The sequence below is a fragment of the Balaenoptera physalus genome (genome assembly GCF_965194825.1).
Source record: "Balaenoptera physalus genome assembly, chromosome: 11".
NCBI lineage: Eukaryota > Metazoa > Chordata > Mammalia > Artiodactyla > Balaenopteridae > Balaenoptera > Balaenoptera physalus.
Window position 1 is genome coordinate 31762749 of NC_138896.1, and position 27917 is coordinate 31790665.

The 27917-nt window shown below is 54.9% G+C and overlaps 2 protein-coding genes across 3 annotated transcripts; one reads left to right on the forward strand and one right to left on the reverse strand.

The window, feature by feature from the left end:
• The first annotated feature begins 338 nt into the window (after positions 1-338).
• On the forward strand, positions 339-18968 carry DRC5 (dynein regulatory complex subunit 5). 2 transcript variants are annotated; one of them, XM_082412521.1, is made up of 5 exons: positions 339-1966; positions 10210-10604; positions 11602-12170; positions 15733-16182; positions 18173-18968. In XM_082412521.1, the coding sequence occupies exons 2-5, from the start codon at positions 10256-10258 to the stop codon at positions 18380-18382; spliced, it is 1578 nt and encodes a 525-aa protein (XP_082268647.1). In that variant the 5' UTR covers positions 339-1966; positions 10210-10255; the 3' UTR covers positions 18383-18968. The 2 variants fall into 2 exon arrangements, with proteins under 2 accessions (XP_082268647.1, XP_082268648.1); XM_082412522.1 differs by lacking the exon at positions 339-1966 and adding an exon at positions 1980-1990.
• A 100-nt stretch (positions 18969-19068) lies between these two features.
• On the reverse strand, positions 19069-27213 carry TMEM151B (transmembrane protein 151B). Its single transcript, XM_082412523.1, has 3 exons — positions 26886-27213; positions 24325-24765; positions 19069-23090 (listed from the first exon to the last, which is right to left on the reverse strand). The coding sequence occupies exons 1-3, from the start codon at positions 27012-27014 to the stop codon at positions 21957-21959; spliced, it is 1704 nt and encodes a 567-aa protein (XP_082268649.1). The 5' UTR covers positions 27015-27213; the 3' UTR covers positions 19069-21956.
• Positions 27214-27917: the final 704 nt, after the last annotated feature.

Genomic DNA, 27917 nt, shown 5'->3' on the forward strand with positions numbered 1-27917 from the left:
AAAGAGCAGCCTTTCCCCTCCCAGCAACCTGGAATGGGTGCCCCATGACTAGTCTGACCCCTCACACTGGGCTGAAAGGCCACCCGGCATCCAGATCAGAACTCTCCTCATCGCCACAAGTGCTTGGACAGGCCCTCTATGCCAGCCTGTTCTGGGTACCCACAAAGGCCTCCCTGGCCACCAAGATCCATTAACTGTCACATAAAAGTCATGAGAGCCAGGTAGATCCTCTCTGGTGTCACTTATTTCATTAACAACAACTTCTCATTTTAATGAAGTCTCTGGTGATTTGTTGATAAAATGAGCTAACAGGTACTGGTCAGTTGCTGAGAATGTGGCAAGAACCAACCAGACGTCCTGCCCTTATGGAGTTTGCTTCCAGTGGGGAAACAGCAATGAAGAGAAAGAAGAGGGTGTCAGATGGGGATGAGGTCTGCAGAGAGAGCGGAACTGGGGAGTGGGAGGGTGGGGGTGGCATCTGGGGGAGGGTGTGAGCCACGTGGACCTCCAAGGGAAGAGCCAGTGCAGGGGCCTGAGTGGGTAGTGAACAGGCAGGTGGCAGGCCTTGGGGTCAGAAGGGAGCGGAGCCAGAGCAAGCCTACTCTTTTAAAACAAGTTGCACAGCACCTGCCCCAAGCCTGAGGTGAAGCTGAAGCTGAAATTGGCAGCTCAGAGCCGGAGGAAGCCAAGGGATGGAGGGCAGCCCTCCTCCCCTACTAAAATGAATCCACCCAGGACCAAGCCAGACACGGGAGCGCCACGTCTGTTCGCAGATCTCTGTTGCTGGATGAAAGAAGGGACCTCAGGGGACCCATCTCCAAGTCAGAGGCTCCCTGGCTGCAAAGTTCTGTGGCCATTTAGTCAAAATTATTAGAGCAGAGCCTAAAAAAGAGCAGCCTCCTGACACCATTTCCTGCATGATTTCTTATTCTAAGTGAGCCACCAGTGATTCGTTGGTAAATCACTTATGAGGGCTCAAAAGGAACGTGAATTCTTGGCCCCTGGCTGCTTGCAGCCCTGAGGAGTTGCAAAGCTTTCCCTTGGGTTTTTGGCAACTGGAGCAGTGGCCACTGTTCACTGGTGCTCAGCAAAGGCCTATCTCTTTACATGTGGACACCAAGGTGAGGAGTTGGGGGTTCCCATTTTATTAATGAGTTAACTGAACTTCTAAGGTGCTAACTTGTCCAGGGTAACCAACTAGTAATCATCAGCAGAGCTGAAATTAAAGCTAAGCTCTGTCTCCAGTGAAACTTCCCACCACTCTTGGTTGCTCTTCCCCTCTTGAAGTACAATTTCCTTTTCTAACTAGCCAGCCCCCATGAAGTTGGTCATTCCTGGTATCAGGCTTGGGGCTGTGGGAGGGAGCACTGTGGAGGCCTGGGCCTTCCTGCCTGGTGCCACTCTTCAGCCTTGCTGACACCCTGAAGAAAGGCCAAGGGCACCTCTGCAGGGATGCCGCAGCCCACTGCTCCCCTGCAGGGCCTGGAGTCAACCGGGGGCCTCAGGGGAGTTCAGGAACGCCTACAGGTGCCCTTCCACCCTTCTCCTCTTCCAGAAAAGACTGGCTGCTGATGCTTTTCCGAGACCCTCTTTCCATTCGTCATGCCCACCTCCATTTCCACACAAATGGCTCCAAGAAGGAAGAGCACTATAGCGGTCCAGGAGCCCTGCCGCCATCCTCCACTCCCCACCTTCCCCCTCAAAAGCCCACCCCTTCCTAAACATGTCCCCAAGACGCACAAAGCGTGCCGCACCGCCAGGGTTCCCACTGCCTGCTTGGCGGCCCCACAGAGCGCCTCAGACGGACACTTCTTTGCGTCGACCCTGGGCCAAGGCACGTTGCGACAGCCTTCCAAGAGCAGAGCCCGGCTTGCACAAGCGCGCACGCGCACCCGTCGTCTAGGACCCGCCCCCTAGCGACGCAGGGCGTCCCTAACGACCTGAGCCGCGAGGGACCTGCTGGAAGGTGAGCGCCCAGGTCTCGGAAGCGGTGAGGCGACCTCGACCCCGGTCTACCCTAGCGGGCTGAGCTCTCCCTGCCCTGACTCCCACCCACGGGGCGCGGGAACCCCTCCAGCGTCCTCCCACCCGGCCGAAGTCTGCAGGCTGCCGCAGCCTTGGCTCCACATTTCGCGTGGGGAGGAAGGGCCGGTCTGTACCTACGAGAGGCCCCCAACCCCACCCCCATTTGAAGTGGGATCCGTGCCTCCTAACCCGCTACAGCCACTGCAAACTGGCCCAGGGTCTGCGAGTCAGGGGAGGGGGTCCGTGAGATGGAGAAAGGGGAAAGTGGAGCAAGAATAGGTCGTGGGGGAAAGCAGTCCCAAGCCCCTGGGCCCCAGTCTTCCCATAAAGGCCGACCGCTATTCCCAGCTCCTGCTGGCTGAAGTCCCTCAAGACAACAGACATAAGTGGGCCTGGCCCAGGGGTGTGATAAGTGTGCAAACTGTTTCACCGGCCAGAGACCAAGGGTGGTGGGCCAGAGCTGTCAGAGAAACTTTTGTGCCCCTCTTTTGTGATTCTGCAAACTGAATTCCCAAATGCGAATGTGCCAGTGACTTGGCCTGAGGTAGGGTCTGATACAGTACGCATGAAAGGGATCAGGGGAAATGTAAACAAAAGCCCAGGGCCCTGAGGAGAAGCTGGCTGAGAAGGCAGAGGAAGCACCATCAGAGAAGGTGGGGGGGGTGAGGGAGCATCAAAGCCCAGCCAGCCCAGAGGGGGCGTCCAAGGCCACAGAGGTGTTCACGGGCCTAAAGAAGGCCAGGTGCTTCTGCCTCTCAGTTCTGAGGGAGGGAGGTGAGGACCAGGGATGTGGTGAGCAGGAAGGGGAGAGGGCACCCCCTCCCCTAGCATCTTCAACTTTCCCATTTGGGCAGGCAGGAGGAGCCTCTGCACAAAGTGGTTGGATTTAACCGGGGACTTGAGAAGGATGGAGAAGGTCTGAGAACTTTCTGAGAAGAGGGAATGTGCTGGAGAGTCGAGCGTTGAATCCTAGGTGTGGGAGGAGCATGGAGGGTCCGGTGTGGACCATGGGGCAGGAGAGCACAGCTCTGCAGTATCTCTTGGGTCCTCGTGGGGCCTCAGAAGCTTAAGGATACAGGTGATAATCCAATTTTGCAGAAGGACCCTGTGCCTGGAAGTGACTTAGGGGGCGAGGGAGCCTGGGCTGTTTAGGTCAGCAGCAACGAGGGTAACCCTGGCCTCCACGCTGGTGAGAGTGGAAGGTCCACTGGAAAAGTGCTGTGACGACTGAGTCTAGGGCAATTTAGGAAGCAATCCCAACATCTCATGATTTGTCTCTGCTTTTGTGCAGAGAAGTAAGGGAGAGCTTTGGACAGACATCAGCTCAAAGCTCAGCTTCTCCACTTACTCGCTGTGTGATGCTTAGCAAGTTACTTAAGTTCTCTAAGCCTCTGTTTTCTTTGTTTTCCTGTTTGTGAAATGAGGATAATAGAGTTATCATAATAATAATCCTCAATAATAAAATTGAAGATTTCATAGGCTTACGTAGGTACCACATCTGACATCTTCGTTGTAATATCTAACACAACTACTGAAGCCCGTGAGCCACAACGAATGAAACCCGCACGCCTAGAGCCCATGCTCCGCAACAAGAGAAGCCACCGCAATGAGAAGCCCACGCATCTCAACAAAGAGTAGCCCCTGCTCACCACAACTAGGGGAAGCCCGAGCGCAGCAATGAAGACCCAACGCAGCCAAAAATAAATAATGAGGACACTCCTGGCCAGACTGAGGCATCTCATCACTTTTTTTAAAATTTATTATTTTTTTGGCTGTGTTGGGTCTTTGTTGCACGCGGGCTTTCTTTTTAGCTGCTGTGAGTGGGGGCTACTCTTTGTCGCGGTGCTCGGGCTTCTCATTGCGGTGGCTTCTCTTTGCTGCGGAGCACGGGCTCTAGGTGCGCGGGCTTCAGTAGTTGTGGCTCGCAAGCTCTAGAGTGCAGGCTCAGTAGTTGTGGCGCACGGGCTTAGTTGCTCTGCAGCATTTGGGATCTTCCCGGACCAGGGCTTGAACCCATGACCCCTGCACTGGCAGGTGGATTCTCAACCACTGCACCACCAAGGAAGCCCCTCATCACTTTCTGTTGCCTGTGCTTGGACATGTAGAGAGCAGACCTTAACACCTAACCCTTTGAGTTATGGGTTGAATATGATTTCAGGACCCTGGATGCTGGTCCTGAGGACACAGGGTTGGGACCAGGGAAGGAGGAGGAGGATTTACCTTTCTTCAGGGATTGTGGCCCTGGGTTGGCAGGGTTGATGTTGGAGACATAGCATGTGAGGCCCCACAGGCCCATGAGACAGGTGTCAGAAGATGAAAGATCACTGGCTTGTCCCCACTTTCCCATCTGAGGGCAGGGTGTGCCCTTAGAGGGGGACACAGATGGTGGCACAAGAGGCACTCACTCTCGGTGGCACTCACATTTCTGGAACGTCAAGAGGATTCCTGCCCCAGAGGACAGAGTCTTGGACACCCTTCCGGTCTTCAAACTCTGGGATTCTCTGACAGCCCCACTGGCTCCCCAGGGAGAGAAGGCTCCAGAAGGGAAGGTGCCCACTCTGCCACTTCTGGGGCTGTCCTCTATGGGCCCTTGAGGGCTGTGGGAGGCTGGCTAATGGGTGTCTACCCATCCACAGGCTTCTAGGGAAGATAGTGTCACTAGAACCACCCCCAGCAGCAGACTGGTGATGCCCAGGCCAGACTAAGGCTGCCCTGGGAAGTGGGAGGAGTTACCTCAGTTCTCCTGGCTTCTCATTCTCCTGTGAGCCCTCCCCACTCCCCCCCACTCAGCGGTGCATTCTCCTTGACCCCTTCCCAACTTTGCTTTTTGGACCTGAAACTCATTCACACTGAGGTATAGACGACTGATAAGAGGGGAGGTATATCTATATCCCCTTTCTGACTTAAACTGTCAGATAGGATAATATATTGCATGACCTATATTTTTTTAAAGTTTGCTACATTAATATCAGTATATATTTCATAATTTACTATGCTGTTGTTTGACCTAAAGCGATGAGTTCAGTGAATACCCTGACTGTCCAGTGGTTAGGACTCAGCGCTTTCACTGCCGTGGCCCAGGTTCAATCCCTGGTCGGGGAACTAAGATTACGCAAGCGGCATGGCCCGGCCAAAAAATAAAATAAATAAATAAGTAAGTAAACAGCAGTTCAAGGTTAACATAGGGATATATACACACGCATGTATGGACTGTTAAGATTTCATTTCATTAGGAAGGAAATGCATTTTAATATAACAGGGATGAAAGCCTTATGTTAGGGACCTGAAATTCCCATAGTGGGAATATCCAGCCAACACCCAGCCTGGGGAGACCCTCCCTGACAGATTCCTGGGATGCCTGCTTCCCAGGGAACAAGAACAGGCTTTTTCTTTCCTAGTGGAGGGGGGGGAAGTGACTGGAAGAGCAGGGCACTGTGGATAGAGGCAGCCAAGCCCCTGACCCTGGCCCCAGCCCTCCTAGATATCCGGGGGCCCATTACTTCCTGGTCTGGTCTTCAGTTTCTTCATCCATAAAATGGGGGTGAGAAGCCTGCCCTGACTCCAGTGTAGAGTGGTTGGTTGTAAGACTCCAATGAGAGAAGCGTTCTGAAAGAAACTTGTAACTGTTAAGTGCTGATACTGTCCTGTGGCTGGAGAGATGGGAGATGAGGTCGGAGGTTCGGGTGGTCGGGAGAGGAACAGGCCTCCGGAGTTAGACATCAGGCCAGGTGAGTAATAGCCTGGCCAACCCATTGAACTAGTTCATCTACCGATTTAGGATTTTTCCTGTAATTTCATTCACCAAATGGTGAGCCACCCAAATGGTCAGGACCCTTTGGTCACAAAGGGGCAGAAACCCAACTCTTAGCTTCAGCAAAAGGGACTTGTCAGAAGGCTGTCGAGTTAGGTCTCAGAACTGAAGGAAGCCCTCAGAGGGCCCTCGGGGACGAGGCCTGGGGACCAGAGGTGCCACCTCCCATTCCTACTGGTCTCCACCAGGCAGCATTTCCTCCTGCCTCAGACAGGCCTTTTCCGTGTGAAGGGAAACAGCTTCCAGCAGCAGGGGATCCATATCCTTCAAGGACATATGTCCTTTTGTCTACCTCCACTTGGACAAATCCCAAGAAGGACTCTGATTGGCTTACATCAGGTGCACCCCTGAACCAATCACTCTGACCATTACAGGGCACTCCTATTGGCCAGAATCTATGATCAGAAGGAGGTGGAGCAGCCCCAAACACCAGCTGCCTCCCCAGCAGACCTGACACTGGGTTAGGGGTTAGAGATGAAAATGAGTAATAAATTGTCCCCACACCTGGAGGAGCCCACAGTCTAGTGTGGGTGTGGGGAGAGGGAGGTCAGTCACCACCGAAGTGACACAGGTACTGGGGTGGGGGTGGGGGTCTGACAAAGGGAAGGTGGGGCGCAAGAGAAGCTAAAAGCCTCCAGAGGGAAAATGGTGCTTGAACTCAGGCTCACAAGACCAGTGAGGGTCCGTTTCCCAGGCCGAGACCGTGGGAAAGGCATTCCAGGAAGAAGGAGCAGCTTGAGCAAAGGCTGGGCGGCATAGACTAGTCTGCGGTGTTCCAGATGCAGAGAGGAGTTTATTTCAAACAGAGCGTCCGGTCACGGAGGGCCTTCTACACGGAGCTGAGGAAGCTGGGCCGCACCGCGTGCGTGGCGGGCTTACACGGAGGCCTGCCACGGCAGCTGTGGGAAGGCTAGACACTGGATGACACACCCAGTGCTGGGCAGCTGCAGCTACAATCCAGGTGGACAACGAGGCCCTGAGCTAAGGCTGCAGCAGGAAGGGAGCGGAGGGACCCTGGGGCGGGAGAAGCAGAACTGAGGGGAAACAGCAGTAACCAGGTGGGGGGCCTGAAGGAGAGAGGTGGTTCCCAGCTTCGGGCTTCAGGCACCTGGAGGGCTCCCGGTACCCCTGGCCGAGGTAGGGAGCCCGGAGGAGCGGCAGCTCGCAGGAGGCACTGAGTTCTCTTGGGAGGCAGATTGAATCCGCGGGAGCCGGGAGGCAGGCCGGTGGCCCTGAGTCTGGAGCTCAGAGGAGACGGGAGAGCTGCAGCCCAGCAAGAGGACGAAGTGAGGCCGGGCAGCCGCAGCTAAACCCTGAGGGGTGGGCGGAGTCAGAGGAGCCTTCGACGGAGGCTTCTGGAGAATGAGCCAGAGGCCCCGAGGAGAGTTGAGAGTGGCAGCCACATAGTGGTTGAGAAGAGTCGGGCATGCGACTTGATATCATCTTTGTAACATTAGTAGCTTGGAGGCAAGGAGTTCATCTTGCTCATTATCCTTTGAAACATATTTTGTTTTACATTTGATTGGTTCTTTTAAGTATTTTTTTAAAGCAACTTTTGGAACTAAAATCCTTCTTAGAAGAATCCTCTGTCTGGTAACAATTTGCTTGCCAAAAATATTTTTGTAATGCTGACTTTTAAAAAAAAAATCAGGAAGTGATGAGTGAAAACTATCAACTCTGACCTTATTATGAGGTTAACGTTGTCAATATGTGCCTTAAAAAATGACATCAGACATCATGTATGGAGGTCTCTGTAAACGTTGCAGGACAATAGGGGCTCTTTTTTTCTACCAGTGAAGCATGCTGAGCACATGGAGGGCCGCCCTGCCCCTTCTTTCTGAGGAGGTGGCTCAGGGCCCTGGACCAGCCCTGGGGGGTGTCCGGCAGCATCCTGCCCGGAGAAGGCTGCAGGCTCCAAACAGCGGCCAGAGTGGTTAGGACCAGACCTTAGGAAGGGCTGCCACGTCCTAATGCCTAAGGCAATAGGCAGTGAGAGCAGGGCCACCCCGTTCCAGAGAGCACCCCACCAGGCCCCAGGTGGGGTCTGCCAACATGTGGCTTCCTGAGAGGAAGAAGGGACCACCAACCAGGGTGGTGAGGCCCGGCAGTGCTGTGAGAAATGCCTGGAGAGCCAGCTCCCCTGGCCAAGCTGGGTTCTGCTCCCTTGGGCATGGCCCGCAGGGTGTCCTGGGATGCATCTGGGACCAAGGGGAATACCGGCATGTCTTAGGCCAGAACTGTGGAGGGAGCCCCAGGCGTCCAGGTGCGGAGCTGGCAGGAGCAGGTCTGGCCTGTTGTCCCTTTCCTCCTCCTCTTGCCCAGACTGCCAGGCCCCTCGTCCTTCTATCCAGACCCGAACACCACCACCACCTTGCCCTTCACGTGTTCCCTGGAGACAGGGAAGGGCCTCACTCAAAGACACCATCTGAGGTTGGCAGTCAAGAAGCAGGTCTCCAGGGCTTTCCCTCCCCAGCCCAAGACCCCTGTCCCTCAGAACGTCTTTATCTCCATGCACCCCCTCCAGTACTCTTGTCAAATATTATCAGTATGATTCAAATACCTCGGGGGAATCTCCACCACAGCCTGCATAGGAAGATATCACTATCCCCTTTTACAGATAAGGAAACTGGAGCTCAGATAAACTAAGTAACTTGGCCGAGGTCACACAGCAAGTCACTGGCAAAGCCAGAAATGCAAAGTCATCTGGTGCCTCCAAGCAGCACCCCCTCCCAGCCACACCCTCTGAAGGACCATTAGTCAAAAAGCACCAGCTGCTTATTCCACGATTCTGGACCCAATCTGTTTGTCAATTTGCATTTGATTTGCATAAGTGTGCCACAAAAATACATAGATATCTTCCTTACACTGCCCCCTCCTGCCTCTCTCTCCCTCCTCTCTCTCTCTTTCTCTCTTTCTCTCTCTCTCTCTCTCTCTCTCTCTCTCACACACACACACACACACACACACACACACACACACACAGAGCCAGGCTCTTCCTCCTTGAGATGCCTGGAGGACCAGGGAGCACCATCTGGTCCCCTCCATCTGCCAAGGACACCTTTGCTGGTTCAGATTGTTCCTTCCCACTGGCCACTACACAGTGCATCGAGTCAGGGAGCAAACCCAGAGCACGAGCTGTATGCCGGGCCGAGCAGCCCCTGTTCCGCCTGCAGTCTCGGGGCAGGGACACCTGCAGCAAGGGTGCAGGAATGGACAAATGGAGGGGCGGGGGCAGCCCCGGACACATTCTCTGTCTTCTGACTTCAGCCCCAGATTTAGCTGCCTTGTCGCCTCCCACTTCTTCCCGCTGCCGTCTGGAATGCCCGGAGGCTGGGAGAACTAGGAAGACTGGGATGGGGAGATTGAAGGAAGGGGGCCGAGCTGGAGCCCTCAGAGGGAAGAGGAAAAGGTGCTGGCACCCTGGGCAGGGCATGAGTCCAGTTCCCCTTCTCCTTCCCCTCTCTCCTGTACCACCCAGAACAGTAGCCACTAGCCATCAGATTTTGAAAGCTTAATATAAATATATATATAATATCTCATTAATAATTTTTATATTGATTACATATTTAAATGATAATATTTTGTTCATATTGGGTTAAACATAAAACTAATTTCACTTGTTTTCTCTTTCCTTTTTTAATGTCTGTATGAGAAAGTTTTAAATAGTATATGTGGCTTGCATTTTGGCATTCATTATATTTCTATTTCTATGTTTCTATTGGCCAGTGCTGTTCTCGACCCCATCCTCCTGGTCAGGCAGTTGCTGTTCTGTAAAATACTTAGTGCAGGGAGCTGTTTTGAACTAAATGGTTCTTTATCATACCTCAGTCTTTTGGCCGAACTTGATAGACTGAGTTTAAATCCACCTGTGTTATTTATAAGCTTTGTGACATTGGGCAAGTCAGTTAACCTCTCTGTGCTTCAGTTTCACATCAGAAAAATGAGTCTATCAGTGCCTATTTCAAAAAGGCTTTTGTGAGAATCAAATGAGCTGATATGCATAAAAAACTAAAAAAGGGTCCAGCATACAGCAATTGCTTGTAATTGCTGTGTAGCTATTACTGTCTAAAATGTGGGGCTGTTGCTTGCTACAGTTTTGTGTGTCACAGTATGCTATGCCTCCTTGGATGCATAATTTTTATTCACTCCTCCCAATCATCTTATTGGTAATGGTTATCCTCATTTCACAGAGGAAGCATCTGAAACTCAGAAAGTTTCAGTAACTGGCCCAAGGCCGCCCAGCTAGTGAGAGTTGCACCTGGATTTGCTCTAATCCAGAGATTGACCCTTAAGAACCACCCCTACTACGTCTCTTGGTAAAAGCCCACCGAGACCCTCCAAAGTAACAACTCCATCCCTTCCTCTTGCTCCAGGTTCCCACCGGCATCCAGGACCCGCCTGTCTGAGAAACTCCCTGTCATGAGGCCATCCAAGAGGCCACTTGTCCCTGTGTTGTCAGCCCCCAGCATGGAGGAAACCCAGATAACACCCTCACTATCGGTCCGCAGCTGGTCCTCAATCTCCACCCAGGACCAGTCCTCCATCTCCACCCAGGACCAGTCCTCCACTGCCGGCCAAGCTTCGAGCACAGGCCCACAGCCCTCAAAGCCCTCTGTCATCCCACCCCCAGTGAAGTCCAAGGGCCCGAGTTCCGGGGCTGGGGTACGTCGGATGCGCAGAATCATCGCTGAGGATGCTGAGTGGTCAGTGGCCATTGTGCCCCTCCTCACAGAACTCTGCATTCAGCACATTGTCAAGAACTTCCAGCGTGAGTCTGTCCTTGCCTCGGTCGGGAGAGAAGGACAAGAGTGGGGTCCAGTGGGCGGGGACTGCCTGGAGGTGAGGCCTCAGAGCTGGGTCCTGGGGCAGCCCCTGCCCTCCCACACAGCATCCTCATGCCCACTCAGCACTTCCCTCCCCCTGCCCCAGAGGCCAGAACAGTTTCTCTGGCCATCCCCACTTCCAGGTCCCACCAGGCTCCCCCACACACTGTGCCCTCCATGCCTATGCCTGTTCCTCACCTTTCCCACTCTCTCCAACAAAGCCCAGCCCAAGCCAGATCTACCTCCTCCTCCAGAAAGCCCTCCCTGATTGACCATCCTCCACTCTCTCAGAGTCTTCCATGGCGTGTATATGTTCTTGGTTTGTTCTGTACTTTAGTCTGTTCATCCTTTTCAAAGATGAGTTGCCAACCTCTCTTACCAGATGGGGAGCTCTCTGAGGACAGGGCCATCATTTTGTCTACAGCACTTGTCACCACCAGACCTACAATATATTCATTTGACTTGTTTATAGTCTGCCTCTGCTCATAAGACGGAGCAGCTTCCTCTGTTTTGTTCACTCTTGTATCCTCAGCACTTAGAACAGTGTGTGGTGCATAATAGGTGCTCAAAAAAACATTTTGTTTTGAAATGAATGAATCAAATCAAACTGGGAGCCTCTGAAGTCAGGGATTGTCTCCTCTACTAGATTAAGGAATAACTGAGGGCTGGACCTGAGATTCTGCCTCAGACTGGGAGCTCCCTGAGACCAGATGCTAAGACATCTACCTTCAACCAGGAACAACCCAGGGTCAGGGGTGATGTCTCCCTCCTCAAATTGAGCCTCCCTGAGAATGAAGTCTGCCTCCTCTCTCAAATTGGGCTTCCCTAAAGGCAGGGGAGGGTCTTCCCTTTCCTGGGTGCCCCCAGACAGGCTCAGCTCAGGGTATCATGTGCAGCGTCCCCAACACTGTGACTCCTACTTTCCTATTTCTGTTCCCAAAGACAACCCTATCCTGAAGCAGCTGCCCCCAGAGCATCAGAAGAAGGTCCTGAACCACCTGTCCCCCGACCTGCCGCTGGCTGTGACCGCCAACCTGATAGAGGATGAGAGCTACTGGCGCCGCTGCTGCACGCAACGCTGGCCCGTGTGCCACGTGGACGAGCACGGCGGCAGCTGGAAGCGCATGTTCTTCGAGCTGCACCTGGAGAACCTGCTGAAGCACTTCATCCCAAGCACCACGGACCCCGAGGTGATCCTCAACCTGCTGCCGCTCTGCAGGAACTACGTGCACACGATCCGGGTGGATCAGTTCCTTCCGCCCGTGCAGCTCCCGCCCCCACTTCGGGGCGGGGATCAGTCCGACTCCGGCAGCGAAGGAGAGATGGAGGAGCCGGCCACGGACCACTACCAACTGGGCGACCTGGTGGCTGGCCTGAGCCACCTGGAGGAGCTGGACCTGGTGTACGGTGTCAAGGACTGTGGCATGAACTTCGAGTGGAACCTCTTCCTCTTCACCTACCGCGACTGCCACTCCCTGGCGGCCGCAGTCAAGGCATGCCACACCCTCAAGGTACCACCTGCCATTCTCAGCATCTCTCTAATCCCCTCTTCCCTTCCCTTCCTCTTGTATCCCCACCTTCTTCTCCTATTTCCTCCTTGCTCATTGACCAAATGTCCTTTTTCTTCTTCTTTTTTCTTTTTGGCTGCGTGGGGTCTTCGTCGCTGGGCGCGGGCTTTCTCTAGTTGCAGTGAGCGGGGGCTACTCTTCGTTGCGGTGCGTGGGCTTCTCATTGCGGTGGCTTTTTTTGTTGCGGAGCACAGGCTCTAGGCACGCAGGCTTCAGTAGTTGCAGCACTCTGGCTCAGTAATTGCAACACGCAGGCCCTAGTGCACAGGCTCAGTAGTTGTGGCGCACGGGCTTAGTTGTTCCGTGGCATGTGGGATCTTCCCAGACCAGGGCTCAAACCCGTGTCCCCTGCATTGGCAGGCGGATTCTTAACCACTGAGCCACCAGGGAAGTCCCTGACCAAGTGTCCTTTTATGCACTCTGCACCAAGCTGGGTTCTGGGGATGCAGAGATGCACAAGGCGCTGCCCTGCCCATTCACCAGCCATTTAGTCATCCAACACACATCTGCACTCCAGGCCCTGTCCTAGGTGCTGAAGATTCAATCATGAGCACAATTATACCATTTGTGCCCTCCAGCTAACAGTCTGGTGGGGATAAAAGGCAGTAATCAGCAATCATATAAATGTAAAATTGCAACTCGAACAGAGTTGCCAGATTTACCAAATAAAAATATAGGACATCCAGTTAAATTTGAATTTCAGATACACAACGAATATTTTTTTAGTTTAAGTATGTCCCAAATATTCTGGTTGGAAGAGGGAGAGCCTGCCAAGAAATCAGAGGTGGGAGAGAAGAAGGACACAGCACTATGTCACAGAGCCGAGGGAGGGATGCTTTTCAAGAAGAGGGGTGAGCAGAAGGGAAGTGGGATGGAGCTGAGGACCAGATTTAGCAAACTTGGAGGTCACTGGGCAGAAGCTGTGTCAATGGAGTGCCAGGAGCAGGGGCCAGATTGGAGTGGTTTATGGAGAGAGTGGGAAGTGAGGAAATGGAATGACCATGATCAGCTTTTTCAAGAACTTGGCTGTGAATGGGGGAGAAAGGTAGAGCAGTAACAGATGAGGGGGTTAGGTTTTCTTAAGAAGAAATTTGCACGTGTTTAAAACTAATGTATAAAAACAAAAATAAACAAATGGAACCTAATCAAACGTATAAGCTTTTGAACAGCAAAGGAAACCATAAAAAAAATGAAAAGACAACCTACAGACTGGGAGAAAATATTTGCAAATGACGCAGCCAACAAGGGCTTGATTTCCAAAATATACAAACAGCTCATACAACTTAATAACCAAAAAACAACCCAATCAAAAAATGGGCAGAAGACCTAAAAAGACATTTCTCCAAAGAAGACATACAGATGGCCAACAGACAAATGAAAATATGCTCAACTTTGCTAATTATTAGAGAAATGAAATCAAAACTACAATGAGGTGTCACCTCACACCAGTCAGCATGGCCATCATTTAAAAGTCTACAAATAATAAATGCTGGAGAGGGTATGAAGAAAAGGGAACCCTCCTACATTCATTGCTGGTGGGAATGTAAATTGGTACAGCCACGGTGGAGAACAGTATGGAGGTTCCTTTAAAAACTAAAAATACAGTTACCATATAATTCAGCAATCCCACTCTTGGGCATATATCCAGAGAAAACTCTAATTCAAAAAGATACATGCACCCCAGTGTTCACAGTTGCATTATCTACAATAGCCAAGACATGGAAGCAACCTAAATGAATGAATAAAGAAGATGTGGTATATATAAACAATGGAATACTACTTAGCCATAAAAAAGAATAAAATAATGCCATTTGCAGCTACATGGATGGACCTAGAGATTATCATGCTAAGTGAAGTAAGTCAAACAAAGACAAATACCATATGATATCACTTATATGTGGAATCTAAAATATGATACAAGATATTTACAAGACAGAAATAGACTCACAGACATTGAAGACAAACTTATGGTTACCAAAGGAGAAGGGGTGGGGGAGGGATAAATTAGGAGTTTGGGATTAACAGATACACACTGTTATATATAAAATAAATAAGGTCCTACTGTATAGCTCAGGGAACTGTATTCAATATCCTGTAACAAACCATAATGGAAAAGAATATGAAAAAGAATTACTTTGCTGTACACCAGAAACTAACACAACACTGTAAATCAACTATACTTCAATAAAATAATGAAAAATTAAAAATAAAAAAAAAAAAGTAAAAAATGAAACCAATGTAAAGCTCCACCCAATTGCAAGAAAGGAGCTGAGTACAGGAGAGAGGCACAGGTTCACTGACCAAGGAAGGTTCCTGAGAAGACAGGAAGAATGGGGTCTAGGGATGAGGTAGGGCGGTTGGCTCCAGGCAGAGGGGAGAGTGGATGTGGTGGGTTGCAGTGGATTTATGTTTGGGATTAGGAAAAGGAAGGGTTCCTACTCAATGGCTGAGGAGACCCACCTCAGGCTGTAGGGTGAGGGGCTGGAGAAGGTTGAAATCGTTGTTGTTGTAGATTATGAGAGAGTATATTGTCCAGAGAAGCAGAGTTGAGTTGGCACTCAGCACTGAGGGCCTATTGGTGGTTCCAGTGATACCAGCCAGTCCCGTGATGTGACATTTTCCATCATGTCAGTTGCTTGGGCCCAGACATACAGAAAATAAAGAGTGGGGTTGATCCACAGTTGGAGCTTTGCCAGATACAGGCAATAAAAAAGAGGGACAAAAGATTCTGAGCTGGCTAAGAGGGATGTAGAGAGAGGAGAGGACTGAAGGATGGGGAGGCCAGCCACTCAGAGGTCTCAAGGCAGAGGGAGCAGCGGGCCAAGCCAGTGAGAAGGAAAGGGACAGGGGTCCCACCTCCGATATTCATAATGCTAGTCCCACCCCCTTTCTTTTATCCTTTTTCTTCATCCCATCCATTTACTGTTTCTCAACGTTTCCCACTTTCTCCCTGGTTCTTACCCTGGCACTCTCCTTCAAAGAGTTCCTCTCCTTGCCACGGTGGAGCTTAGCTGGCTGAGGAGGGTGCAGTGAGGGGCTGCCGCATCCAACAGACCTGGATTCAAAACCTGCCTCTGCAGCTTAATCATTGTGTGACTCTGGGCAAATGATGTATCCGCTCAAAGCCTCCATTTTCTACTGTAAAATGGAGAGAACTTGTTCCATTTCACTGGGATGCTGAGGGTTAGAGATATGGCTATGGAATGTTCTAGCAGCATGCCCAGCACATAGTCATTTCTCAATAAGTGGTAATCTTTTCCCCCTACTAGCTGCCACCAATTCTGCACCACTGTGTCATGCTGGGTAGGCCTGCCCTGCCCAAGAACCAGCCAGGTGGCCAAACCCCTCATCCATTACCGCTCTACCTTTCTCCCCCTTCCCAGCCAAGTTCCTCAAAGAGCAGAACTCCTCCTCCCTGGGGCTCCCTCCTCTACCTGCAGGAGGTAGGTAGGCAGGCAGATTATTCCTGGTTGCCGGGTGCTGTGGCCCCTCTACCTGCCCACAGATCTTCAGGCTGACCCGAAGCAAGGTGGACGACGACAAGGCCCGCATCCTAATCTGCAGCCTCCTGGACCACGCGGCCCTAGAGGAGCTGGACCTGTCACACAACCTCATTGGAGACCGGGGCGCGCGCGCCGCCGCCAAGCTGCTGGGCCACAGCCGCCTGCGCGTGCTCAACCTCGCCAACAACCAGGTGCGCGCGCCCGGCGCCCAGTCGCTGGCTCACGCCCTGGCGCACAACAGCGACCTCGTCTCCCTCAACCTGCGCCTCAACTGCATCGAGGATGAGGGCGGCCAGGCGCTCGCCCACGCCCTGCAGACCAACAAGTGCCTCACCACACTGCACCTCGGGGGCAACGAGCTGTCCGAGCCCACGGCCACGCTCCTCTCCCAGGTCCTGTCCATCAACACCACGCTCACTAGCATCAACCTGTCCTGCAACCGCATCGGGCCGGTGAGCCACCGCTTCTGGGACAGGCAGGGCCAAGGGGAGGCCCTGGGGCCTTGGGAGGCGGGAGTGGAATCCAATTGCTGCGCGGTACTTAGGGGATAATTGGGGTACGAAGGAGATATTGTTAGGATCACAGCCTTTACCCGGTTCTCACCCTAGCTCTGCCATTTAGCACTTGGTTAAGTTACTTAAACTTTTGGGGCCTCCATCTCCTCCTCTGTAAAATGGGAATAATAATAGCATCTACTTCTAAGTGTTGTTACTGAGAGGATTAAATGAGTTATGCTTGTAAAGCAATTATCCATTGCAGGCACTGGCTAGGTCCTCAGTAATTGCTAGCTGTTACTATTACTCGGGGTTCTATAGTATGGATACTGGGTGCCTATGCTAGGCACCCAGTATCCATTCGTTATTCTTTAACCCTCGCAGTTATCTAGTAAAATGTGTATTCTTTTTCTTTTTCTTTCTTTTTTTTTTTTTAAATGAGGGGATCGCTCGGGTCCCTCACAGCTTATTTATTTATTTATTTATTTATTTATTTATTTATTTATTTATTTATGGCTGTGTTGGGTCTTCGTTTCTGTGCGAGGGCTTTCTCTAATTGTGGCAAGTGGGGACCCCTCTTCATCGCGGTGCGCGGGCCTCTCACCATCGCGGCCTCTCTTGTTGCAGAGCACAGGCTCCAGACGCGCAGGCTCAGTAGTTGTGGCTCACGGGCCCAGTTGCTCCGTGGCATGTGGGATCTTCCCAGACCAGGGGTCGAACCCGTGTCCCCTGCATTGGCAGGCAGATTCTCAACCACTGCGCCACCAGGGAAGCCCAAAATGTGTATTCTTAACCCCACTTTACAGATGGAAAACTGAACCTCAGAGAGGTTAGTGAGTTGCCCGAGAGCATCCAGTCAGGTTGAAATCCTGGATCCTTTCCAGTAGACAATGTCTTTCAAATCTTGACCAAGTCTCAGAGTAAGAAATGCAATTTTCATGAACACCTAGTGAACGTATACATCAATATAACATAATTGAAAGTTACTTGTACTGCTTGTGATATATACTGATGATTTCCTTTATAATGTACACGGCTTCATTAAAAAAAAAAATGCTTCTGTGACCCACTGAATTGACTTTGCAACACGCTGTTGGATCACAACCTTAGAACAGCAGCATTCTGCCTCCCAATGTGGCGTTTTTCACATTAGGCCTGGCCCACCCAACCCAGAAGGGGCTGGAGCTGTAGGAACTAGCAAGGACAGCCCTCCATGTACTCCAGTTAGGGCCCTGAACCCTACCAAACCTCCCCAGAGGAGAGTCTTGCTCACATAGACACTGTCTCCAGAGGGGGTGCTCTTGGCTACAAGTAACAGAAAGCTTAACCAGGAAATGGCTTAAACAAGAGGAATATTCATTGTGTCCCATAATCAGGAGCCCAGGGGAAGGGGGTTCTGGGGTTGGTGAGGTCCTTGGCTCAGCGCCATCCTCTGCTCTGCCCACCCAGCCACACAGCCACGTCCTCTCTTGTGCGACTCTCATGAGCCCAAGATGGTGGCTGCATTTTCCATTGGGCCACGCTCAGAGGCAGAAAAAGGGAGACCACTACTCTCTTTTGTTCTCTTTTATGAGGAGAAACTTCCCAGAAGTCACTCCCTCCAAACTTCCTCCTCATATCTCACGAGCCAGATTTGTCTCACATGCTCATGGCTGAACCACAGGAGAGGAATCACCGTCACTGACATAGCGCCATGTTTTTCAAACCATTGGGGTTGAAAAATCAATTTAGTGAACTTTGAGCACCATTTTTCTCAGGGAATAGGATGGAACAGGATAGAATAGGATAGAAAATGTCAGTGCCACACAAATAGGTTAAAGAATTGTTTTGTGAAACTGTTGTTTCAGTCACATCTATATAAATATGTGTATGTGTGTACACACCCACCTGTGTGTGTGATCCTGGGTAGTGGCGGAAAGTGATGCTTTCCTTTGTATTCCTGACCCAGGATGGCGGGAAGCAGCTTCTAGAAGGCATGTCAGACAACAAGACCCTCCTGGAGTTTGATTTGCGCCTGTCAGATATCGCCCAGGAGAGCGAGTATCTCATCGGCCAGGCCCTCTGTGCCAACCGTGAAGCAGCCCACCAGCGGGCCCTGAGTCCCAGCCACTTCATGTCACCAGCCACTGCCAAGGGCCCTGAGAACCCTGCGGGGTAAGATGGGGACAGGGCTGGGGCAGTGACCAGACCTGGGTCACTGCCCTAGCCCCATCCCTCATTTCATGCCCCTGCCATGCCTGCTGCAGAGTGTCACACTGGTCTGGAGGGAGGGGGGAGGGAGACCAAGAATATCTTTGGGATGAGTGATCAAGGGTTGTGCAGATAAAGATGTGAGGAGAGGAAGGGGCCTGGGATAGGGGTAGGAAATGGGACTTAGCCGTGGTACCCAGGGAGAGGATATTACCGGACTTACTGAAATGACTACTTCTCCCAAGAATAGGGAAGGCAAAGCAGACTCTAAGGGACTGTGCCTGCCCAGACTCTCCCACGGGGGTCACACATCTCCCTGACCACCCTCCGCCCCACCATTTTTCTCTCTACCAAACAGATCCTTGACCTCTTGACCTTCAAACACACTCACTCTCTCTCCACCCCCCGCCCCCCCCAGGCTACAGCATAGCTTTGCCTGGCTCTTCCACCATCACCCCTGCGGATGCCACCTCCCTCTTACTTAACTCCGCTTAAGTCATCCAGTTCTACAAGCCACGTCATCCCTAATCCATTCCCCCCAACCTGGGAAGGGGGAAACAGAGGTGACAGGAGGGGCTCAGACCCATCGGCCTCCCCAAATTGCTGCTCACGGACGGGGAGATGGCGAGAGAGGTGCGACACTGGGAAGGGAAGTCAGTGAGTCATCTGCAACTTTATTATCCACCAGTTTGATGTATACAATCTTTGCGCTTGGAAATCCACGACAGAAAGGCCACAGTGTGATGCACCCAGTTGACAGAGACCTGTCTTCTCCCCAGCCAGGCCCAGCCCACCCCACAAGCCCTTGTCCCCAGGACACATGAAACCTTCCAGGCATTCTCCATGAGTCCCCGTCACTCTGTGGCCGCCCGCCTTGGGGCCACACCCACGGGAATCACATCTACCCACAGGGCCACAAGAGGGCCTGACGATGGATTCAGGCTGAGCCCCATTTCCCATCCTCCTCGGGCTGAACCTCCAGCCCTGTGTTTCCAAAGGGTGTGTCATGGGCTGCACCCACAGCCTTGGGGCGCTTTCCAGGGACTCCTTCCAACAAGCAGAGCACCAAAGGGGGCTTGGGAGTGACCGCACGTGTGTGCCTGTCTGGGCAACCTTGAGTCTGTCTGTGCCTGACACCCTCTGACAGTTCCGAGTGCAAACGTGTAGGTGTGAGGGTGTGTGTGAGTGTGTGAGTGTACATAGCCACAGCTGCTAGCAGAGGGTCTAATTAGAGAAACAAGAACATTCAGTGTAAAGTTTAATTTTAGAGATTAGTTAATTTTCTGGTTTTGTTTTCCCTGGCAGTCAATAAACCTACCAAGAAAACAGACCAAAGAATTGGTTTCTCTCTAAGTCTGTGCATATGTGGGAGGTGTGAGGCTGTCTGTGTGAGAAGACCTAGGCAGAAATGGTCAATACAGGCAAAAATAATAACAGCCCCTCCCCTTTCCCCCTCTTCCCAGCTCAGGTTCTGTCTCAGGAATGGGCCTGAGGCAGGAGGAGCTGAGTTCCTCCCTCCTTGGAGCCATGAGGTGGCCAGGGTGCCCCACACAAGGGCGTGACATCCGGGTGCCAGCTGGCCAAGAACTGGGTCCTGAGGCCACAGCTCACCACCTGTACCTTGAAGATGTCCGTGCAGAGGAAAGGGGTGCTCCAACCCCCAGGCCCCTGGAGAGCACAGTGCTGGTGGGCAGGTGGCACTGCTGCCCAGGGAAACCTAGTGGGCAGCTCTTCCCTCCTCCCCAAGCCTCCTCTTCTCCGGCCTCCTCTCTCTTCCCACTCAGCCATCTCCACCTGAAAGTTAGGCTCAACCCTGATGGGCCACAGGCCGTGGTGTCCCCACGATCTGTGCCCCCCCAGTCCCCCAGGAAAGGAGGTTAGGGGAGCCAGAGGAGATGTTGCATAGGTGGAGGCCATGCCCTTGGGGGGTGCAGGCCTGGCTAGGCTGGAGGAAGAGGGGAGAGGCTGGAGGAGGGAAAGGAGCAGCTCTGATGGCTCAGGTGACATGAGAAGCATCAGGGGTGAGACATGTCAGAGGCCTGAGGGTTTTCCTCTCCAGCTGGAAATGTGAGCTCAATCCCTGGGCACTATGTCAGCTGGGAAAACATTAGCCAGGGGATTTGGGAGGGCGGGGGGTTTGTACACAGACATGCACACGGAAGCACATCAGGGTAGGAGTAGTGGGGGAACAGGACACAGGGCCAGCGCCCTGGGGTGGTGGCAGTTTGCCCCTTTGAAGACCCTGGGACACACAGCAGGGCTTCAGCTAATGGGCTAGGGGAGGACAGAGAGGTCGGGCAAGAGTTAGAGAATTCCTGCCTCTGACCCTGCCGCTGGAAATGAGTCTTTCTCCAGCTGGGGCTCGTGACAAGGTCCTCAGCCCTGCAGAGGCTCTGCTTGCAGAAGACCACTCTCCACTCCTCCCCACAAGTTCAGGGGAGGCAAGGGCCATCCCCCACAGACACCCCGACCTTTGGGGGGTCTTTTCACGACCCTCTCCTCTTTGACTCCCACTAGCTTCCTGAGTTCCCCCTTGTCACCCAGGCCTATCTCCTGCTCTCCCCACTTAGTAATTCACCTTGGTCAGCTTGAAGGAATGCTGCCTGGGTGGTCTCCCACCCTCTCTGAAGGGAGTGCCCTCCCAGAACCCAGGTGAGGAGGCTGAGGCTGCAGTTTAAAGGACTGAGGTGCACTGCCCTCCACAGTCTGCCTTGCCCCTCACCCCTGGCAACAGCTCTTCAGAGCCAGGGAGCAGGAGGGGAGGGAGAGGTGTGAAATCTGCATGGTGAGTACAGTCCCCCCCAGGACCCAGCCTCCCAGGGCCCAGTGAGATAAACAACAGCAGAGGGAGTGGCAGAAAGGAAACCCCGATCTTTGGATCTTCGGGGCCAGCGCCAAGAAGAGGAGAGCAACATTTCCACGGCTTTGAGGCTTTGAGATGGAGTATCGCAGCTGACACCTGCCCCGGCCTCAGACCCACTGAATTCATTAGCTTGGATGGAAGCCAGCCCTGCTGTTCTCCAAACCACTGCCCCCGCGGTAGAGAGAGGCCCCAGTGGGGCCAGGCTGCGGAGGAAGGAAAGCCCCAATTGCCCTTCCCCTGGCCTGTAAACCTCCCCAGCTGCATAGCGAGGGCCTCTCCCTTGAGGCGAGGCCCAACGCGGGTCCCACGGCACAGTCGCCACATAACAGTCATTAGATCCGTTGAAAGGCGGGACTGGAAATTCTGAGTGTGCGTGTGGGAAGTGGAGGTGTCCACCTAGGAACTCAGGGGCGGGACTGGAAGAGACGACTCTGCCGGGGTGGGATTCTCTCCCCTCCCCACAGCTGTCTCTTTATGTACAGGAAAGGCGGGGGGAGGGGGGGGGTGCTCGAATCGGCCCCTTCGGGGTCTGTCCCTTGCCCCCTCGCCTCCCTCCACCCCACCCGCACCGTGCCCAGCACAGCCTCGGCCACATTCTTGACTCCCCCTGCTACACGCAGGGAGCACCATCCGGCAAGGGGCAGGGAGGAGGCCGGCGGGCCGGTCCAGGGCCCCGGGGTCACAGTGAGGTCTCTACGCAGGAGCCGTGGCGGTGCAGCGGCCGGTGGCCGTGGCCCAGACATCCCTCCTGCCGGTGTACGATGAGCACCGGGAAGTAGAGGGCGTCGTGGTAGGGCGGCGGCGGCCCGGCCTCCTCCTCGTCTTCGTCGTCCTCGTCGTCCCCCATGCTGGCCTGGCTGGACAGCCGCGTCTGCTCGGTGGGGCAGCTCGCTTCGTTGACACTCCCGCTCCGGCTGCGCCACAGGCAGCTGCGCCGGGAGCCGTAGAGGCGGCCTAGGGAGAAGCGGCTGCCCCCGCAGCCCGCCCCGCCGCCGGGCCCCGGTCCGGCCCGAGGGCTGGCGCAGATGCTCAGGGCGCTGCGCGAGAAGATGGACGAGCTGCTGACGGCGCGTTGGCAGTGCTCGCAGCTGCGCCGGTACGGGGCCAGGCCCGCTGCGCCTGGGCCACCCACCCCACCGTAGCGGCACGTGGGCGCGTAGCCGCCCGCCGCGCCCCCAGCACAGCGCGCGCCCAGCCCCGCCAGGTCCATGAGCACCGCCTCCGAGTAGCTGGGCACCAGCTGCTGGTTGGAGCGGATGTGCCACTCGAGCTCCGTGCTGTCCACCGTGTTGACCCGCGGCAGGCGGTGCATGAGCGGGGGCAGCAGCTCGTCGCTGGGGCTGAGGCCGCCGCCCGCGCTGCCGCCGGCCGAGCTCGGGCCCTCCATGCCGAAAAGCTTCTCCACGTGGTAGTGCGCGTAGGCCGTGCGGTACTCGGCCAGCACGCGCAGCGGCCACGACAGCGTGAGCAGCGCCGCAGCCCAGAAGGCGGACGAGCAGGCGTACCAGGGCGGCCTGGCCGGGTCGGGGAAGGCCACCATGAATTCGCGGAAGTCCACGTTCTTGAGGTGCATGCCCTCGCGCGCCTCCATGTAGTCATCCAGGCCCTCGTTCTCGGCGAAGAAGCGCGCGCGCTGGCACAGGTACGCGTTCTCGGCCTCCACGCTGGCGAAGCTGAAGCACTTGGTGAAGCGCAGCCGCGTGGCCGGCGCGCCCTCCAGCCCCACCAGCGCCTTGGACACGTCGCGCACGCCACAGCGCTCGTAGTCGAACTCGGCCTCGGCCACATGCGTGTTGACGCGCTCATGGTAGACCTGTGGCGCCGGAGAAGGCGGCGGGAGTCTCTTCTGTCCGCTTACCCTCCTCCGCCCCATCACTGCTCTTGGCGCCTGATCAAACCCTCAGCCTGTCCTGGTTTAGCTCTCGGTTGGAGCCAGGTAAGATCTTATCATTGGGTTTATAGAGACATTGAGGCCCTCAGCTTCATCAGTGAGTTAGAGATGAGGGCGGGGCTAGGAACTCATCCCTACTTATGTGCCTTCTCATTTTAACTAAGCCCTGCTCCGTCTAGGGGTCAGTCCCAGGCCCTGAATTGTCCCTCTGGCTTGCCTGATCCTTTTGCCACTGCATCCTTTGTCCCACGCTGCCCCCTCATCACCCCAAACAGCCTACCTGTCTTCCCTTTTACAAGTGTGTTTCCAAATGGGCCCCCCAGAGGAGCTCCCCGTGGACCCCCTTTGTCTCTGGTCTCCCTGCTGCCACCTTAGCTAGTACCCGGCCTCCTTCCTGATCCTCACAGGGCCCAAGCTTTGTTTACCCAGCCCAATACTGAGACAGTGGAGAGGTCCCCCTTATCTGGGAAAATCTCCTCTTCCACCAGGGCTCTAATATGCCTAATCCCAGCAGGTATACAGAGTGCTGCTTGACACCCCCTCTGTGCCTCCCAGGCCTACCTCCACCTTTTTGCCAGCTGACTCCCACCTCTGGGAGCCTCACACTTGGGATCCACAGTCCTGGGTTTGAGTCTAGCACTACCACTTAGAAGCTGCAGAACTTGGGCAAGTCACTGAGCTCAGGTCTCTTTACCTGTGAAAGAGGACTCGGTAGCAGGCACCTCACTGATCAGCCTGTGAGGCTGTGCATGTGAAACACCTCCAACCATTAAGCACTAAACCATACAGACCCTGGAGCCAGGCTGCCGGGGTTCAAATCCCAGCTCCACCACACACTAGCTGTTTGACCTTAGGTAAGTTACTGAACCTCTCCAAGCCTCAGTTTCCTCATCTGTAAAATGGGGGTAATAGTTACCTACCTCATAGGGTTATCATGAGGGTTAAATAAATAATTTGATATTTGTAAAGTAGTTACAGCAGACCCTGGCTGCTAGTAAGTGTTTGCTGTTATAATTATGGTGGGTGTTATTGTCCTCCTGTTGCAGTGCCCACAAGAGCTCACTGCTGTCTGTGCTCCTCCCCCTGAGGACAGTCGGGCAGGGTCCCAGCGCCCCCTCCCATCTGGACTGGCCTGTGCTCCCCTCCAGCTCCTCACCTGGGTGGTGGTGTAGGCGTCTCCATTGCGGTATCGGGTGACCTGGCGGGTGCGGCGGACATAGTGGTAGCTGATGGCCTTCCACCAGATACAGGGCGTGGCCTGCTGCATGCGGCCAACGCGCTCCCGCACGCTGCTCACATCCACGCGGTGCTGCAGCTCGTGGCGGGCTTGGCAATGCCAGCACTCCACCAGGTAGACAGCGTACAGCATGAGCAGGAAGGCCAGGGGGATGTAGACATAGCCGTTGGAGCAGGGGCTGTCGTGGTACATGAGGCTGTTGCCCTGGTAGGCGCTGCTGAAGGTGAGGCGGGTCACCGTGGTGACGTGGCACCAGGCCACGGCCCCCAGGCAGCCGTACATGAGCAGCGAGAGCAGCAGGCACTTCCAGTGGGACTCACGGCAGAGGGACTTGGTGAAAGAGGGCTGGATGGGACGCTGCTGCTCAGATGGGCAGGCAAAGGGGCCAAGATGAGTGGGGAGTGAGACGGAGTGGCAAGGCCCAGCACAGAGATGGATGGCGGCCAGAGGCCGACACCGGAGATGACAGGCAGAGACAGACAGGAATGTGAAGAGAAGAGTCAGACCAAGATGGGAGGCCAGGGCCAGAGATAAACACAGAAGTAACCCAGAGTGAGACATGAGGACAGGAAAGAGGGACGGAATGCCAATATAGGGAAGTGCAGAGGCAGAGGGATCAGAGCCAGAGATGGAGGGAGAAGGCCCAGGTGGCAGAGAAGACACAGATGGATAGGATGGCACCCAGAGAAACAGAGTCCAAAGACAGACACGGAGATGGCAATGAAACAGGAGAAGGTGTGCACAGGGAAGACAGGGAGGACAGATAGGCATCAGAGAAGGCAGGTCCCCAGCCCGGACCCCTTCCAGGTATTCCAGGAAAGGGGAGAGGGGCCCACTGATATCACCTTCCCACTTCACAGGTGGGGCCCTCCCTTCTTCCAGAACCTAGGAGGAGCCACTTCCTCTGACCCATCCACCTCCCTGTCCCTCACAGACAATTAGCCTCATACCTCCCAGGAAACCCCAAGCCCTGTCTCTTTCCCCATACTCTGGACCCCAGGTCCCCTGTGAGTCTCCCTAACATCTACCCCTGTTCTAAGATAAAAGGCAGGGGGGTTTGTGTCCCTGAGCAGCAGGTGGTCCAGGAGGATATATCCAGAAGGGCAGAGGCATGTGGCTGGGGAGAGGGGATGTGGGACGGGGGTTGCGGGGCAGGGAGGGAGATGTTCACAGCCCAGCCATTTGTCAAGAGAAAACGGTTTTTGGTACGGGGGCCTATTAAAGCACTTATCACGTTCTAGCCCACAGTTGTCCCGGTGAGTTGTTTACATGTGTGGCTCCTCCACTAGACTGGGTGCTCCTGAGGGCAGGGCCTCATTCCCTTTGCATCCTGGGTGCTGGCACCCACAGCCGCTCAATGATGAGTACTGAGTAGGATTTCTGTTGGCAGCCTGGGCTTTCCCTCTCCTCCCCCCACTGTCTAGCTTTAGGAACCCTCCACACGCCCTCCTGCTGAGATCCTGACTTATTCTTTCAATTTCCCAGGCCGGATCTGGAGGCTAGCCAAGGGAAGGGAGAGAAAGGTGGAGAGGAAGGGCACAGTAACAGACAGCAGGCCCTGGACCCGGTGTGAAATCCGAGGAAAGATCTGGAAGTACAGATAGGTAGGTGGGCTGGGAAATAGTACTCAGCATATGCAAACAAGATTAGGGTACATGTGCCTTTCAGGGAGCCTTGTCCTGCGAGGGGAGCATATGTGCCCCTTGGTGTGCCTGAGTGTGCACTTGTCCCAGTGAGAGGGCATGTGGAAGGGGCTCTGCCTGCGGGTCCTGCCTGTGTGCTTCTGCCCCAGCGCCGTGTGCAACGTGTGCACGAGTGTGCATGGGAGATGGAGGAGCCCCTGGTACTTTCCTCCATTTCTTTTGTCTCCAGGTTCAGAGGACTGAAGAGTAGGACCCCTAACAAGGGATGTGCTGGGTACCAAAACTGGGAAGGATTCCTGGGCTCAGGGCCCCCTGGAGGGGGGCCTGCATGGATATGGGGAGAGAGAGAGGCGCACATCCCCCACGCACACACTCCCAGTGACTCCAGGGGGGATCGCCTCTGCACACATTCGACCTTTTCAGGACCCCATCTCATGTTAACACTACCATTTCCCCCGTGGAACTGGCAGGTGCTCTCCTGCCTCCGCAGCTCCTACAAGTCACCCTGCCTGGCCTTAAAGATAGCATCCGCTCCGCGAGACGGCATCCCGGACACCATCCCCACCCCCACCAGCCCGGGATCCGCGAGGCTCCGCCCCTAGGCCCCTCCCCCTGCCCGGGACCCCCGAGCCCCGCCCCCGGCGCGGCCCCTTCCCTGCCACCGCGGACAGCTCCAGCCGCCGGGTTGGGGCAGCGAGGCGGGACTGCGGCTGCGGCGGCCGGCTCGGGGTGCGGGGCGCCGGCCGCGCTGCGGCGGAACCGGCGGGGGCCGCGCGCGGCGGGGGATGGGGGCCAGGCTGCGGCCGCGCCCGGGGAAGGGGTGCCGCCGGCTCTCACCTCCTCTCGGGCGGGGCCCTCGTCCGCCGCTGCCGCCGCCGTGGGCTCCTCCGGGACCCCGGGACCGCCACCGCCGCCGCCGCCGCCGCCGCCGCTGCTCTCTCCCGCGGCCGAGCCAGGGGGGGACATGGCGTAGAGGGGGCGCTTCGAGCTCAGGGCCTCCCGGGGGGCTGCCGGGGGCCGGGGGCATCCTGTGCCGGCTCTGGGGAAGGGGCGGGAGGGGGCGGGGCCCTCGCTGCTCCCCACCCCCCGCCGGGGGGAGGGGGGCCTGGAAAGGGCACCACGGGTAAGGGGTTGGGGGATGGGGATGGGGAGGCGGGCTGGGGGGCCGGGCCGGGGGGGCCGGGGCCGGGGGTGGGTGTCACCTTGAGGCCCTCGCGGCGCCGCTCCGCCTCCCGCCCGCTCCCGCCGCCGCCTTTTGTCTGAGTCGAGCTGGAGCCAGCGCGCCCCCCCTCTTCCTCCCAGCGCAGGAGCCCCGCCCCCGGCCCCCCAAACTCCGCCTTCCCCAAGCCTACCTAATGGCCACCCCAAAGGGGAAAAGCAACAGGGGCTCCCCGCACCTCTTCCCCACTCCCAGCCCTGCTCACCGCACGCACCCGCACCATCCCAGGAAGATCTAAGGCGAAACTCCTCTCGGTCAATTTGTGGAGGGGGCGCCAGCGGTTCAACCAACATCCCTCCCCATCTTTGGTTCCCGCAAGTTCCCGGGGCTGAGAGTGGGGAAAGGAAATTGAGTCTTGGAACCCTAGGGAAGAGCCTTATTCCCAGTTGGATGGTAAAGGGTTAAGGCAGGAGCCAGACTTCAGAGGCCAGACCCATCTGAACAAGGATGGGATAGGGTGAAAAGGAAAGGATTAGAGCTAGATGTGAGAAAGGACTAACACAGGGCAGAAGAGGGGACATTGAAACCAGCCTTCACTGAATCATCTTCCTACCCTAGGACAACAGCCCCAGAGAAGCAATGAAGTGTGTACATAGCCCTAGGCTGGAGATCAGGAAACCTGAGTACAGATTCTTAATCCTGGCTCTCTC